This window comes from Poecilia formosa, unplaced genomic scaffold (genome assembly GCF_000485575.1).
Source record: "Poecilia formosa unplaced genomic scaffold, Poecilia_formosa-5.1.2 Scaffold143, whole genome shotgun sequence".
Classification (NCBI taxonomy): Eukaryota; Metazoa; Chordata; class Actinopteri; order Cyprinodontiformes; family Poeciliidae; genus Poecilia; species Poecilia formosa.
Window position 1 is genome coordinate 270678 of NW_006800082.1, and position 16221 is coordinate 286898.

At 38.5% G+C, this 16221-nt stretch overlaps 1 protein-coding gene across 1 annotated transcript in view; it reads right to left on the minus strand.

Annotated features, from left to right (window-relative positions):
- Positions 1–16221, minus strand: part of cadm1a (cell adhesion molecule 1a) — a 416025-nt gene that overhangs the window by 52884 nt on the left and 346920 nt on the right. The window contains exon 8 of the mRNA XM_007562962.2: positions 503–675. Coding sequence (XP_007563024.1) covers positions 503–675 — 173 coding nt within the window. The remainder of the gene's footprint in view (positions 1–502; positions 676–16221) is intronic.

Consider the following 16221-nt stretch of genomic DNA (forward strand, 5'->3'; position numbering starts at 1 on the left):
ATATATTATTTTATCTTTTTTTTTTTTCTAGCCCTGTGGATACTTTTGACTTAACCTGGCATAAAGGTGATGTTTTAATTTCATTATGGTAAGTGAATGTGTTTAAGAGGAACATTTGATGTGAAACTGTCTCAAACAGGAAGAGGATTCCTGCGTTATCCGTGTTGCTCTAGATGAAGCTGCAGAGCGGATCAACAGTGTGGTTCATAAAGCAGCCAGACTTCAGCAGTGAGCTGTTAGCATATCCAAAGATCCCTTGTTTTAAAGTCAAGTCGCATTTCTTGAATTATGCCAGCAGAGTGTTTAGTATGCTCCAAGTGCGACAAATGAGCACCTGTGTTAACAGCTTAGCGGCCTCATAAATCACTCAATGTTTTACATTTAATTATGCTGCTGTTCATGTTCAGTCTCCTAAAACTGGCTTAAATTGAGCAAAGTGTTCACGACTTGAAAAAACCTGCGTGAATCACAGAAACATCATAAGTTTGGTGCTTCAACTTACCGTAGACGTAGAGGACGTAGTCATCGAAGGACTCGCCCAGCGGGTTGGACGCCACACACCGGTACGTCCCGTTGTATGACTTGTTCAGATTCTCGATGAAGAGATCGGCGCCAGTGATGACCGCGTGGGACGGGACGTCGTCATCCACCTTCAGCCAGTTGACCCGCTGCGGCCTGGAACCAGAACATCAGGAAACAGTGAGGACAAAGAGACGCTGGAGGTCCTCAACCATCGGCCCGGATGCCCACCGTCAGCTAAACCAAAGAAGGTTGTTGAATAAACCGTGGAACATCACAGAGGAGCCAACATTTGAAGAAGCCAGGGACAAAAACTGCCTGCAAAGACTTCAAACTTCCTCTGAAACAGCCGAATTGGCACCAGTTTTGATAGATTTGAAGAAGGTGGGGGGTCCAACTTCACTCAGGTTAAAGCTGTCCTATGTGCTTCTTTTGAACAGTGAAGAACCAGTCTATGGCCTATACAAAACATGTTCATTACAGCTTTTTGAATAAAATCATTCTTAGAAAATGAGATTTTAGTTTGCCCAGTTGTTCCTATTTTGAGCCATTTTAGGGCGTCTTGTCACTTTACATCCCAATAAGCTGCTGCTGGCCACACCCCCCAACTCCACGCTTACACTCAGACATGAAAATGAGTGCAAACAGATGCACAACTACACAACCGTACATCTTTGAAAAGCAGAAGTGGAGCCTCCTGCACAACCAAAAAGAATGCAACATGTGGATTCTGGGTGGTAAGTCATCAACAAATCACTTGTCTTTTCCAGCAACCGCTGCACAACACATAAAGTCATAAAACCAAGTTGGAACAAGTTGGAACTCAACTTGGGTTGCTAGGTAACGGGCGGAGTTCCATTTGGGTCGCTAGGTAACAACTTGGATTGTTACCTAGGTGACGCTCCATTCTGGAGATTTTTGAAACTTCTCATTTTCCAGACGCCAAAAAACAAACTTATTGCCAAAAAACTGGCTGAGTGTTTTTTTTTTGGTTTTTTTTAAGCGGCAAGACAGTTTATAGAAGCTGTAGAAATGCAAATGGAAGAACAAAAATGTCCAAAATGTGAATTTAGCATAATATGTCCCCTTTAAAACTGCCTGTTTTAGTTATTGAAACACCAAATAAATCTTGTTGTTACTTCCTTCCACAGGGTTGCCACACACAGTCAGACTCCAGAGCTGCGCGCACACAGACTTGGCAGACATGCTTTTACAGGAGCAGTAAAATGTAAAATCGACTGTTTTGAGCTTTACATCATGTTATAATGTTATTCACTCATCAAAAACATAACTGGAGAGTTGCTTTGGTTCTTTCATGCATGTTTGAGAAATCCATACCAACAGATCAACAGTTTACTGCTGTAAGTGTGTCACATAAACTGCAAAAACACAACATCTTACCAAGTATCTTTGGTTTAGTTTCTAATGCAAACATCTTAGAGCATCTAAAATAAGACAAAACTAACTTAGTAACTTTTTAGAAAGATAAATGAGAAATCTCTAGTTGTCAAATTATTTAACTTATAACAAGATATGTTTCTCATGTTGGAAGTAAAACACAATAGAGCCATTTATAGAATCCTGTTGATGGGTAAAAAGTTTATTTTTCCATTCTGCTGCTAAAACAGGTCTATTCCAGACATAATTTTGATCAATTCTAAAAAGAGTTTGGTTATTATGGAGACTAATGAATTTAAATCTAATTGTCTCCTTGTGTTAAATGAATGCTACTAATTGCAGCAGCTATTGATATTTTTACCTGTGTAGGTGGGCAACTATTAAGCGTCAGCCTTTGTTCTGGTTTCTTCCTGAATAGCGGGGTGGTTTATTCCATTTTTATGACAATAAGCTCCAAGTGCCCTGAGTAGCAGCGGGTTGGGGAGGGGGGAAAGGAGACAAAAAACATCTCCATTTGGCTGCAGCGGCTTCCAGAGGCCGCTGCCAGCTCCCGTTATTTCCCCTGAGCGCGCTGATGGCCTCTCTTGTTGCATTTTGTTGCGCCGTTTTAAGTTGCTTCCCTCCCTTTGAAAGCAAATTTGGTGGGGATCAAGCACACAAATCGAAGAGGTGGAGAAAAAAAAAAAAAAGATGAAGCAGAAAAAAATTCAACCCAAAAAGAATCCGAAGCAAAACAAGCAAAGCCCAAGTGTGTTTAATGGGCGACAGAAGAAAAGTCAACAAAAATATAAGTTCTGATGGAGCAGATATTCTATAGGTGGACTGGATGTTGTGAGAGGAGCTGAAATGAATTCAGTGGAGGCTGATAGACAGAGATAGACCAAAGAGGTAAGATGGGGATGCAAGGAGAGAGGAAGGGCAGGCGTCTGGAATACAAATGGCCGCCTGCAGCCGGGCGCGGCGCCGCTATCTGGTGTAATGACTACACAACTCTCAGCAGCTCTAATGAAAATGACTTCCAATTCCCGGCTCACTGTATTGATTGTGTTTTCATCTTTAGAAAATGAATACAGGGAGCGCTTGTCTCGATGCCAAGTTTGAAAACCGTGGGGGTCGGTGGGGTTGGGGTGTGTGTGTGCGTGTGTGTGTGTGTGTTGGGGTACATGGTGTTTTGATCTGTGTGTTTTGTGTCTGTGTGCTCATGTTGTGTCCCGCTTTAGCAGATCATAGAGTAAAAACCGTCCCTGGCAGCTCCAGATTAGGATGTCTGGAATAAAGCTGGAGGTTTCAGCTGAGTTTCACTTCGCCGCGTCCTGCTCAACTGGATTTTAACTGATTAAAAATCATTTTGAGGAGTTTTTATTTAAAAAATGCATAAATTAATGAAAATATGAATGATTTTTTTTTTCATTGAATAACGGTTTAAACATTTGAAGCTTTACTTTCAAATATTTTAATGCAGTGATGTCCAAACTTTTATCTCAAGCTAAAAATGCTAAATAACATTTTGGTGAATTTTTTTCCTGCTCCACAACTAATTAACACGTATTTTAATTGCAAAGGTCCAAAACAGAGTCTCAGTAGAACAGTTTCCTAACTTGGTCAGGATATCAGTTTTATTTTATTTCCAGAGCTGTCCTTGAAAACCCTTCACTGGATTTAGCCCAATTTAATTACTGAGTCTGCTTTTGAGCAAAAAGTCACTGGGGATTTCTGGCTCTACTTACTATGACAGAACAAAAAAACAATATGGCTAACAAAAGAAAAAAAAACATTTATTGTTTTCAATAACAAATAAATTTGTTAATGAAAATTTCATATAAAGAAAAACACAAAAAATCTCAATCTGCATCAGCTCCATTTGCTTCTTAATTATTGAATAAATATATCTACTTATTCAATAATTTAGCAGCAAAAAGGAGGCTCTGAACTGAAATTGTTGCTCATTTTGTTGATAAATGAACACAGAACAGGATCCCGACAGCATAGAGCTGCCACAGCAGAGGCGTGCGCCGTAAATGATGCAGGAAGGTCAGGTCTACTTGAAGCCACTAAAGGAGCTGCAGTTACCACTAAGTTGCTGTGTTTCTTTCACAAATGTGTCCAAAACTTCGCCAATACTCTGCTAATGTAAAAGAAAACACAATTTCACAATTGCGATGTTTCTATTAAATAAGAAATGCAATTAAAATCTCATGTTAATAACTTTGTTCAAGTCATTAAGAAACATGCATCCAACTACTTCCTGTTGTCTTCTTCGTCGTGGTTTTCGCCAGTAGTAACATCCTGTTGTTGATCATGTGATGCGAAAAAAGTGACTGTATTGCAGATATTGGTTTATTTCACTGTTTTGTGAAATAAACCAATTAGTTAGCACATCCTGGCGCCAACACTTTTTAATCAAATAATTGCTTTTTGGAATTTGGCTTGTTTCCATTAAGCAAATTTATTTTCAAAATGTCAAATTGTGTAATTATATGTTAAATGGAATCTGTAGAAAGTACTCCAGTTTCTTAATAAGCAATAAATGCACGACTTCATAACTGGGATCAATTGGAGTTAATGTATGATTAAATTAACTTGTTCTTATTTTATAAATTGCCTTGAAGTGACATTTAAAACCAACAGAAGCGATAACGTCTCTGTGTTTTTCTGTTTGCTGCAGTTTCTCCTCTCATTAGGTCACTTTCATATAATATTCACAACTCCACCATCATCCAATGATTGTTTTGTTCTGTTTAGATCTGAGCGACCTCGTCAACAAATTAACGGGAGCGACGCAAACGCTGCCAGCTATACGGAGGCCTCAACCGTCCAGCGGGACTTCTGCCCGAGGCACTCGCTCTTTTATTCTCCCCCGTTCGCTAATGGCTGTATTTGCACTCCATTACATCTCCTATCACACAGACCTGTCATCTGAGCAAACCAACACCTGCGTTCGCCACTGATACGTACGAAATGGCTGCCTAATGAGAGACGGACAGGAGCTTTCACACGACACCGACAGACATTTGCAGGAATCAATTATTGCCAATAAAAGCCTCAGTAAGTTTCCAACAAGAAGGGAAAAAAAAAAAAAAGATTCAACTGTTTCTGCTACAACTCAACATTTAACTGCATTTGTCAAAACAGTTTATACATTCATATCCTCGATGGAAACTCCTTTTGAAAATGCTGTGTTTAAAGAAGTGATTGCTGATTTTATTTTTTCAGTTTTGAGGAAAAGGTCCAAAAAAATCAGTTGCTAAACTTGTGGCTGTCACATTAAAGAAGTTAAAAATATAACTTGTTTTTTGATCAATATGGATGCTGAATGCTTTTAAAGCTGCAGACAGTACATTAACTGTGTACTTGACTATTTGTAAGTTGCAACTTTATCCTTTAAAATGAAAATACGGTCACAGACGGAAAGACCAGGAGCTCATGTAATAATTTGTAAATGCCAGTAATAATTATTTATTGTTATAGGGATACACAATATATCAGCACTAACATCGGTACTGATCAATATCAGTCATTTTTAAAATATCTGAGTCAGTTCAGTAATTTATTTATCTTTATCTTGTTGCCGTTTGTTTCTGGGCTCTTCTTTTTTTCCAATGGGTTCGAAACAGTAATGAAATCTTTATAATATTGGCAAATATCGGTTATCGGCCATAGCAACAATATTATATCTGTAATTTACCAATTTGCAAATCTAAAATCAAACCAGATTTTTCGTCAGGTTCTTCCTGTTATATGGAAGTTGTTCATTTCAGCTGTCGCCACGTGCTTGCTCCATGTGAGGGATTGCTGTAACGTCAACAGCTTGCAGTAGTTATCTGTACACTGTTGCCACTTGCTTGGTAAGAAGGAGGGATCTGTGCTTTGTCACTAGCTGTGTTTACATCAAAAGTTTTAAGCGCCTTTTGAAGTACTGCTTCATTAAACATTAATGGAAATGGCTAAATTAAAAAAATAAACTGATTTTTACACTTACTTAAGTTGGTTTTTGACATTTCTGAAAAAGAGTTAGTCCTCTAAAAGGCCAAACAAGTTGTGAAATGGCAAACTCTGCCTTACCAGAGGCACAAAACTCAAAAAGGTTTTAATGTGAAGACCTCCAGGTTAGAGGAAGAGAACTCGCTCCATTTTTCTGAGAAGTATGATCCATGCTGCTTAGCGGTAGCATGGCTGCTAACTAGCTGTGGTTGCTAACTAGTTAGGTTGCTAATCGTCGACACAACATATGATTTAAAAATAAGCAAGAGAGTCAAATTTTAGCAGAGTGCAAATCTGTAAATCACCTCAGATAAACAGAACAGGTTTATGGTTTCCTATTTTTTGGCTTTAAAGATGCTTTAGTCTAAGTTCAGCAACCAGAAGTCTAAATACACTCAATATTTATTTGTAATTGCCTGAGGTGTTAGTCATTGCCTGAGGTGTTAGTCATTGGAACTAAACAAAACTAAATTAATATGGAAATACTCCAGAGCTTCATGGGAACATGCTATACGTTTGTAATTATCAAAGAGAAGAAACTGAACTAAACTACAAACCACTTCATGGATACTTGCTTTATGTGATTAACCGTCAAAACAAAGAGGTTTACTGTAACTTTATCAAAAAATAACATAGATTATCAATTATTACTTCAACAGCAACAGGATTTTATGGTATAAGTGCTGACAGCTGAACAAATTAAAAACAAGTTTAGTAAAAGTTACCACTAGTTTAGCGAACAATATTTAATTCATGAAAGCCACGACTCTTAATTGGGATGTAATTTACACAAATAAACATAAATGTGTGAAGACTTTTCCATAAATACATGCATAATATCTCATTAAAATGTGGGAAAACGTTTGCTTCATAGCGCTGTTTTCGGAGCATCAAATGAACATTAAAACTGTAAATTCTGCACATTAAATGATTTTATGTGATCTGAAAATGTACAAGTTGAGGTTGCATGCCCAGAATATTAAGAATATTATTCTATGCAGGGTTTAAAAACAAAAAAGTGAAGCTTCTGAAGGCTTCAGAGGCTGTCAATAAAGAACAATGAAGCAGGAAAATTAGGTAGAAAATGCTAAGAAATAATACAGAAAATGCAGTAGAGCAGCAGAGTGAAGCAGACAGTTTAGAGCTGCGTTTTAAGGCCAGCATGTGATAGATTCTCACTCAGTGGACCCAGAGGAACAGAGGAAATATTTTATCTCCTTTATGAGCTGCTACAGATACTGTACGTACTGAGCAGCTGCGTGCTGAGTTATTTAATATTAACTGCTTCCTATAAAGAGAGGAAAAAAATAATTTCCTTCCCGAGTCGGAGAATGATTCAGCACTGGCACGCAGAAGTATGTCAGAGAAATAACTCAAGGTAAAACACAGAAAACTTCTTACCGTGCTCCTCAGAAAAATCTTTATTTTATGGCGTCATTTTTACTTAAACGGCTGCTGCCTTGAGCTTTTTCAGATGAAAAGAAAACCGTCCCTGACTTCAACAAGAAAGAGGAAAATAAAGCTTAATAAATAACGCTAAACTTGAAAGATTCATTCGGCCTGATATGACTTTGCTACCAGTTATTTAAACACGATATTAAGATCAATGTGCTTAACATTTATAATAAATTAAACTACATTCAGTTTTCTCAGTGGGGATTTTCACTGAAACAAAGCTGAACCGTTTTTATGTCAAAACGTGGTTAAGATGATGTCAATGGAGGTTCCTACACAATGGATAGATGAACGGATGGTCAGAGGGATGAACAGATGTATGAATGGATTAATGGACTGTAGGAGGGATGGACGGAAGAATGAATGGATGGATGTTGGACCAATGGCTGAATGATGGACCAATGGATGGATGGATACATGTATGGATAAGTGGACAGACAGACGGATGAATGTCAGAACAATGGATGGATGGGTGAATAAATGGGTGGATGATTGACCTATGTATGTATGTATGTATGTATGTTGGACCAATGGATGGATGGGTGGATGGATGTTGGACCAATGGATGGATGGATGTTGGACCAATGGACTAATGGATTGATGGATGTACAGGTTGTGCCAATGACTCCTTTTCTTCAGGGAATCAAATCCAAGCTTTTGCTCCAGGTTCTGTTGGTGGTTTTCAGTTTGAACTTTGATATGTTAAAATTGTTCTAATCTCAGATCATCTGAGATCCGGCAGAAACTCTGCAGCCCAGAGCAGTGGCGCCCCCAAGTTTTTAGCAGGAGTGGCCATGGCCCCCCCTGGGAAAAAGCTGATTGGTTGAAAAAAGTGTTTGAAAGTGACTTACTTTGGTTTGCCTTTGGCTTGACACGTCAGCTCCAGGTTTTCTCCTTCTCTTGTCAAACCCTGAGGAAATTCCACCACGATCTTCACCTCTGGTTTGTCTGAAACAACGAGAGAAAAACAAGAAAAGATCGTATGACTCAGAAGAAAAAGACACAGGAAGGGGAAAAACAGACCCACAAGGCTTGATAGCTCCAAAAATTGTACTTTATGTACAATACAAAGAAAAAAATCGCATCATGCAAAGTTAAACCAAACTTCTTGTGTTGAGCAAGACACCAAGACAACTGAACTCTGGAGACAAATATTCTATTTACCAAAAAATCAAACAAATTGGAATTATGAAAATAAATTTTAAAAAAAAAGTTTTTGCCCTGCAGTGAGGTGTTCTTTATTTTTTTTTATTTCACAAAATTACAATGGAAACATTTTTCCACATCACATGAATCATTGGTGGAGAAATGCAGGAAGTGGTAAGAGCAAGATGGTGATGCATGTTTTTTAACTTGAACAAATTTATTCACATGTGATTTTAAATTTGTTTCCTGTTTAATAGAAACACTATAATTGCAAAATTGTGGGGGGGATTTTCACAAAAACAATTACAAAAAATGTTTTTGTTTTTAGCAGAATTTCGAAAGTTTTGCGTACATTTACAGCGTCTACTGGTTTTAGGTCGAAATCAAAGACGATGGAGAATCTGGATCCTTTAAAAGATGAAACGCAAAATGAGGAAGCCCATTCAAGGACTTGATGTGTCAAGGAGCAGAATGTGTGGAAAAGCTGCTGCTTCAAGCAAACAGAGCGAGCAATCTGAGGTTCCCAACAGACATAACAAAAGATGCAACAATCAGAGCAACATCCATGACTCGCCTCGGCTGCGTTTGAGTGAGAGGCGGTCAATTTTATGCTGCTCAAAGGAACCTTTATTGAGAAACCAACAAAAACAACAAGCAGCACCAGCTTAGCCTCGGTGGAATCAGCTTGACATAAACAATAAAATTACATTCAAGGCGTTTTTCCTCTACACTTCCTGCTCTCTGAACCGTGGACAGCTGTTCTGGAGCTGCATCCTAAACGGATTCTAAACGAACCGCAAACCAAAGCATGGAATAAACCTTTAGGGGTCAAAACGTTAGCTGGGCCTCACCAGAAGTCAACCTGCAAAGGGCAAAAGGAAAAGTTCCACCAGAAAACAGAAGATGGCACTTCAGAGCCAGAGAAGCTTAAACTGTGGACATATTATATTGGGAGAAGGACCAAACAAGAAGATGTTTTAATCTAACCAGAACTTAAGCCTCATTTTGGAAAGTTCATATGTGATTCCATCCAACAGATGGAGAAGCCAATAAATCCAAAGCTAAACTGCAAACATTCCAGGTGATACGCTTCTTATTTGAGATATTCCAAACAAAATGTTTTCTAAGAATACACTAAACACTACATCATTATAAATTATAATCAACCACACTTAGAAAAAAAGTCTTTAGTGGCAAGCTCAAAGATTGGTAGGTCAGAAAGCAAAAACCCTACTTTTTTCCTGCCAGTAAAAGCACCACAGTTAAGTTTCTACTTAACAAATTTAACACTCTTCAGTGTGAAGTTGCTACACTGAAATGTAGCTGTTTTCAGCCTCAGGAAGCGGCTTCAGGTGAAGTTAAAGGAAGAAGAAAAGTTGTAAGACGTTTCTAAGCAACAGAGAGAGGAACTTCTGCAGATAACAGGAAGGCTAAGCAAAATGTTCTGGTTTCTTACTTTAAACATTCAACCATCACGGATCATGTGGGGCATTTGGAAATGTTGGTAGTCTCAGAGTAAAACTAAAGCTACACTGATAGACACATAGAATGCTAACTGCTAGCATAAGGTGCTAACAGCAGCTTCTATAATCAATCTGTTTTTGTCTTTAGATAACAATGTGAACCAGTTTACTGCGGAGCTGTGTAGCACTGACTGCGCTCTCGTGCACACTGTGTGACATCGCCCCTGTTGCAGCTGTTAGCACATTAGCGGAAGAGTTCCCACCACTGCAGGGAGGTATGACCCATCCCATAAAGGAGACATCATGCAGAAAGAGAAGAGATATTTCTTCTTGTTTTATGTTTTTTTTTGTATGTAAACAACTTTGAGTTGCCTTGTTGCTAAAACGTCTCGTCAAAGTCCAGAGCCAAATCCAATCAACAATCTGTGGCAATCTGAGTGACTTTGAGCTGTTTTCTGAAGAACGGACCAAAGATTCGGTCTGTAGATGTTCAGAGCTGGAGAAAACAAACCCCAGAAGAACATGGATCACTCTGTTCCACCTGCGATGTGTTGGTTCATCGCATAAAATCCACTGGAGTCTGTGTTTGGTGACGAGTTCAGGGGGTGTACATACTTTTACAAAGCTCTGTACTGAATGCATCTTTTTTTCTGATGAACACACAACGGAATAGTTTTCAGATTTGATCCACCTCTTCATAGAGAGAAAAATATCTGGGTTGGATCTGAACGTCTGCAGAGAGGAGGAATCATAACTTCCTGCCGGTGATGTAAACCGCTCTTGTTGTGGCCTAAAGGTTTCTGTTTGATCCTGGTGTTTTTAATCAGGCCTGAGCCACGGCAGAAAAGCTCCACAAAAGGCCGTCCGACCTCCTCAGCCATAAACAACAGAAACCTGGTTGTCCGTCTGTCCGCTTCCTGCTGATGGACGGCAGGCGGGCGCGCCGCCAGCTCAGTGGGCTCGCCAGCATCCACTCAGCAGCCCTTTGGCTTTTTCATGCAGTTCAGACTCTGAGGCAACTTTTTCCTGCTTCCACTCGTCTGACCTTGTCATCTCGGACCCATAAACATGAAGGACGCCCGGCGTCTCCAGGTCGCTCTGACAGCCTACAGTTCCTTCAGCGAGTTTCTGTTGACGTGTGTTCGTGGGTTGGAAATCACATGACTTATCGTGACATCCGTCGTTGCTATGCATTGATTCAGGAATATCTGTGATTTGGTAAAATGACACAAAGACTCTGAAGATCATCTTCACCATCACAGCCAGATAACAAGGTTTTAATAATAATAATTAAAAAAAAACATTGAGAAAGCAGGAAGTCGGTCAGTTATGCTGGCCTGACTTTCCCTGACAGCCTTAAAGGGCCAGTGTCATGTAAAATCAACTTTTTCTGAGCTTGCCATCATGTTATAATTTTATTCTTTCAACAAAAGCACACTCAGTGTTAACTGATTCTTTCATGCATGTCTGAGAAATCCTTGAATCTCCTGTTAGTCTGTAATGTTTATTTTGTGTGCACTAATTGGTGAATGCATTTTTTTAATGCAGGTTTTTCACAGTTTTTTAGAAGTTTATTCACACAGGATTTGCATTGAGTTTCCACAACTTAATGTTGTGGTATTATTAGTATTAGCAATATGTTTCTAGATCTATTTTTCTCACAATTAAGTTGGAATCTATGTGCTTTTTCTATATTTTACCTCATTTTCCATCCCACAGAAACATATATCCATCTTCTTTTTACTATGTTTTATGTTTGTCTTTACTTTTAATTCTAAAAATAGAAATGAAATCTCCAATAGTAGTTTTATCTGAAGTTATAAGTTGTCTTTTTTCAATAGTTGTGTGATATTTTTGAGCTTTATTTGGCTGGTGTGAGAGTAAAATGGTTCTTTTGGTTGGAAAGTACTAGTAATATGTTTTTATGTCTGTTTTTTTGTCATTAGGTTGGAATCTATGACCTTTTTGATTTTTTTACATCATTTTCCATCCCATGGAAAAAAATATATGCAAAATTAAATGTTCATCTTAACTTTAAATCCTCAAGCTAGAAAGAAAATTGTGATTCTTTAAAAATAACAGCACATTTCCTACAGTAAATGCATCTAGAGTTAGAAGTTTCAAAAAGCAGTGCAACAATTTGGAGTTTCATTTGTCTGGTCTGAGAGTAAAAACGTCTCTTTAGGGTGTAAAAGTTGCAGAAGTTGGTCTGATCGTGGTGAATATTTCCGAGCGGTTGGCTGGTGGATCCTTTGTGTTTGTCCTCATCAGGTTTTCTCTTTATGGCGCGGCTGCCGCCCCCCCGCGGAGGCTTGACATCTTTTTTGTCTACGTGTTGTCCTTTTTGGACACGGAGGCGCTTTGATGTCGACGAACTCGCCGGGGTGTGTTCCTCTTTCACTCGCAACGCGTCAAAAGTGCGAGTGTTGCCGTTTGATCCCTGATGGATGGAGGGTGATTAGTTTTCCAGCTCAAACTGGGAGCAACTCGCATGCAGTGAGATCAACTTTGATCAAATGTTGGGGATTCAAAGTGAAAAAAAAGGGAAATCAACATTCTGCCCCTAAATTAAACACATTTCTGCAAATCAGATCATAGAAACTGATCAGTTTATATTTTATGAATATTTACAGACATAAACAAAACTGGAGAAAAACTGAGTTTCCTCCAGGATTGTTCTGAATATATAAACTCTGATCAGAAATATTATTTCTTTATTTGTTTTCTAATATTATTCAGATTTGGAAAACACTGGAATCTAATTCCAGATTTTTCCAGACTGCATCAGAACCTTGTGTATTCATTCATAATTAAAGAAATCCAAAGATTTTCTGGATCAGACAAAGATTTTTCTATGCCGACACTTTTGATCACATCTCCACCGGAACATGGAGCCGACTTTAAATCTTCAAAGAAAACTGAATTTTTAAATGACTTTTCTGCTTAGGAAACCTCACATTTATGTGATCTGATGAGATTTGATCTTCAACACATCAGTGAGTGTTTTATCTTTATTTCCCTCCTTTGAGTGTGACAGCATGCAAGAGACACTGCAGATAGAGACAAGAGTAAACTTCCATCAAAAAAATTTTGAGATTAATCAAAGTCAAACATTTTTGAAACCAAGAAATTTCCAAGTTTTTTCTAGAAAATTTCTGAAATTTATCTCAAAATTTCACTTTTTAAGCAAATTTTTGACTTTTTCAATTCAGTGACTATTATGTTTTTCTTATCAAATATCTGAGATTAATATAAATATTTCTGAGTTTCTTGTAGCAAATATTTGACTTTTGGAGTGGAGAAATTTCCTTGTTTTTTCAATAAAATTCCTAATGTTTCTGAGATAAACATCTCAGAAACATTTTTTCACTTTTTTTTCAAAAGTGAAAACATTTTTCACTTTTGAAATTCAAATTTCTTCTAGAAGATTTCTGAGATTAATTTAAATAATCTTAGTATCTTCTTGAATGATTTTTGAATTTTAAACTCAGCAATGCAAAATGTTTCTATTTTAGAAGCTCATAAATTTCCTTGTTTTTCTAGAAAATTTCTGAAATTAATCTAAAAAATTTTCAGTTTCTTGGTGAAAATTCACTCCTCTCTTTTAATATTTTCATCTATAATGGCCCTAATATGCCACCATAGTTGTAGTTGATGGATAACAGAACCTACAAGCCACGTTTGGTTTTTATTTAAATGTTTCACCTCCAATAACAAAAAAAACAAAAAGAAAACAAAGATCTAGGTTACAATTAAAAAAAGCTAAAAGTTTGAAGTGATAAAGACATGAAAACTGGTTTATTACAAATCTGAACATCAGACTGAAACATATAATTTTTGCCTGGTTGGTTTTCCTCTTGGTTCTGCTCTGTCTGTTTTCAGCCCCGTAAAAGGAGCCATTTTTAAAAGTAAACAGACTGCGGTGCTGAATATTTGGACGAAGCAACATTTACTGACTGCAGCATTGCTATTAAAAACAAAAGCAGCGTTCAAAGCCTTCTTCAACTGTCAGAAGCTGCAGAGGTAACACTCTCTGCTGCATTATGCTGCTTCCACAGAACCCCTCTTTAAAAAGTGGAGCTGCTAATGCAGAGAGTGCACTAAGGTGAAGTGAAAACAGGTATTTGACTGCCTTTATAACACTTACGGGAACAAAACGGAGATAAAAACCAAGCTTTTTGTTTTAACAGGATTATATGTGGGAAGCTGCTGGACTCACATTGCACCTCCAGGAATTTGCGCGCCAGGAAGTCCTTGACCGCAGGATGTTCCACGATGCAGATGACCGGGACGCCGTCGTCCTCCTTACTGACGGCGAACGTCACCCGGCTCGTCACGGTGTACATCTTATCGTAGCTCAGCTCCACTTTGGGTTTGCCTATAGGAAATACAGCAATACATTTAGTTATATTAAGCTGCATAGCTGGATGTTTTTGGAGCTAAATGTTTAACAAAATAAGCTTGGAGACCACTGGTGTTATGACTGTTGGATCTGTTGGTTCTCCATTACTTTGGTACTCCTAGCAATAAAATATTTAACATGCAGAAAGATCATTTCTACTAAATTCAGCTGCTAACCTGGTAGATGATCTGCGACTTGTTATTTTGATACGGATCCATTTAACATCAGGATGAGGATCAAATCAGTGAACACTGTCACACAATCCTTCAGTTCATGTTTTTAATCCTAAAATGCTTTTACATTTAAAAACAAAGTCTCCTGCTCCAATGTGAGCACAAACCTGTAGAAAGGTTTCAGAGAAGAAGGTGAAATTAGCAGAAAGTGTGAAGTTATTGGGCTGATTAATGAGCTGCCATCTTATTTCCTGCCTATCCTTCCGTTTCCCATCTGCCATCAGCTAAAAAAAAACTCTTCACAGTTGAACGATGCCGTCTTCTCCCCGCGTCGCGTTTAGACCGGCTCCTACGGGCCGAATCAGAGCAAGTACAGCTCAGCTGGAAGGTTTTAGGTGCTGAGTACCTGTCACTTTATTCTCCTCCCACACTGATTAATTCATCATCCTCCATCCAGATGCCAACTCAACATCCATTTGTGCTACGTAGAGATAAAATGGAGGGGCCCTCCTGCGCGCGGCGTGGAGCCCAGCCCGAACGGCGCCCGGATCTCTGGGACAAAGTCATTTCAAAAGATGGACGGCTGAGCTGTCAAACTGTGCAGCATCAAATATTTATCTGTTCAAGCAGAGACAATGTGAAGCAAAATGGGTTTGACTAAAACCTGAGCGCTCAACGTCCTCCAGGAAGTAGACGGTGGTGGAGGAGGTACGTCATATTTTCTCAGAAAAATTCAGTCGAGTCTTGACTGTTCCTGTTCTCACAATTTGATTTATTTCTAGCAAGTTTTCAACTTTTCATGCTCAGAAATTTCTGAGTTCTTTTAGTGTACGTTTACTACTCCTTTTTCCCCCCTTGCTGCAATAGCCTGTTGCAGGAAAGAGGTAAAAAAAAAATGTGCAAAATCTACATTACATCCCTGGAACTCCACCGCATACTTTGCCCTGATTGTTGTTTTATCTGTTTGTGGGGACTTCCTGCTGGGGCAGAGCGGGGTAATTGAAATCGCCCCGTGGTCGCCTCTCAGCTCTGCAGTCTAATGGCTCCTCTGCTCCCTGTCAGTCAATAAAAAACCTTATTTCTGCCGGCCTTAAAAGAGCAGAAGGAAGCGACCCGGGCAGCGAGGACCGCTGTTTTTATGCGACTTTCACCGTATTGTTAGCGTGACGAGTCGGGATATAAATCACAGAAACTCACAGGATAAAAGGGGAAGGATATAAATAAGATAAAGGATCTGTGGATGTAGAAACAGATGATTGGATCGGATTGTTATCTGCAGAACATTAAAGCAAACTTCACTGAAACATGAGTCTGAATTAGAGGAATTAGACTGAATATGTTTAATTGGAAAATGAGTCTGAAAGGAGCATCTTTAGAAATATTTAAGTCTTTATGAGGAAACCAGATATTTATATATAAAAGACATACAACATCTTGTTTCTCGCTAAATGTGCGCAAAATTTCAGTTTTTCAAAATTGGTGTGTTTCCATTAAGCAATTGAATTTCCTAAATGCCAAAATGTGCAATTATTTGGTCAGTGATGTGAATTCCAACTAAACTTGTCAAAGTGAAATTTAGTGTTTTCTTGAATTCAGTGCTTTAACAGTTTTTTCAGTGTTTGGCAGAATTGTTTTTGACGTGGGTCAAATGTTCTGGGTTTCTTCAGAAATATACTTTTGTATC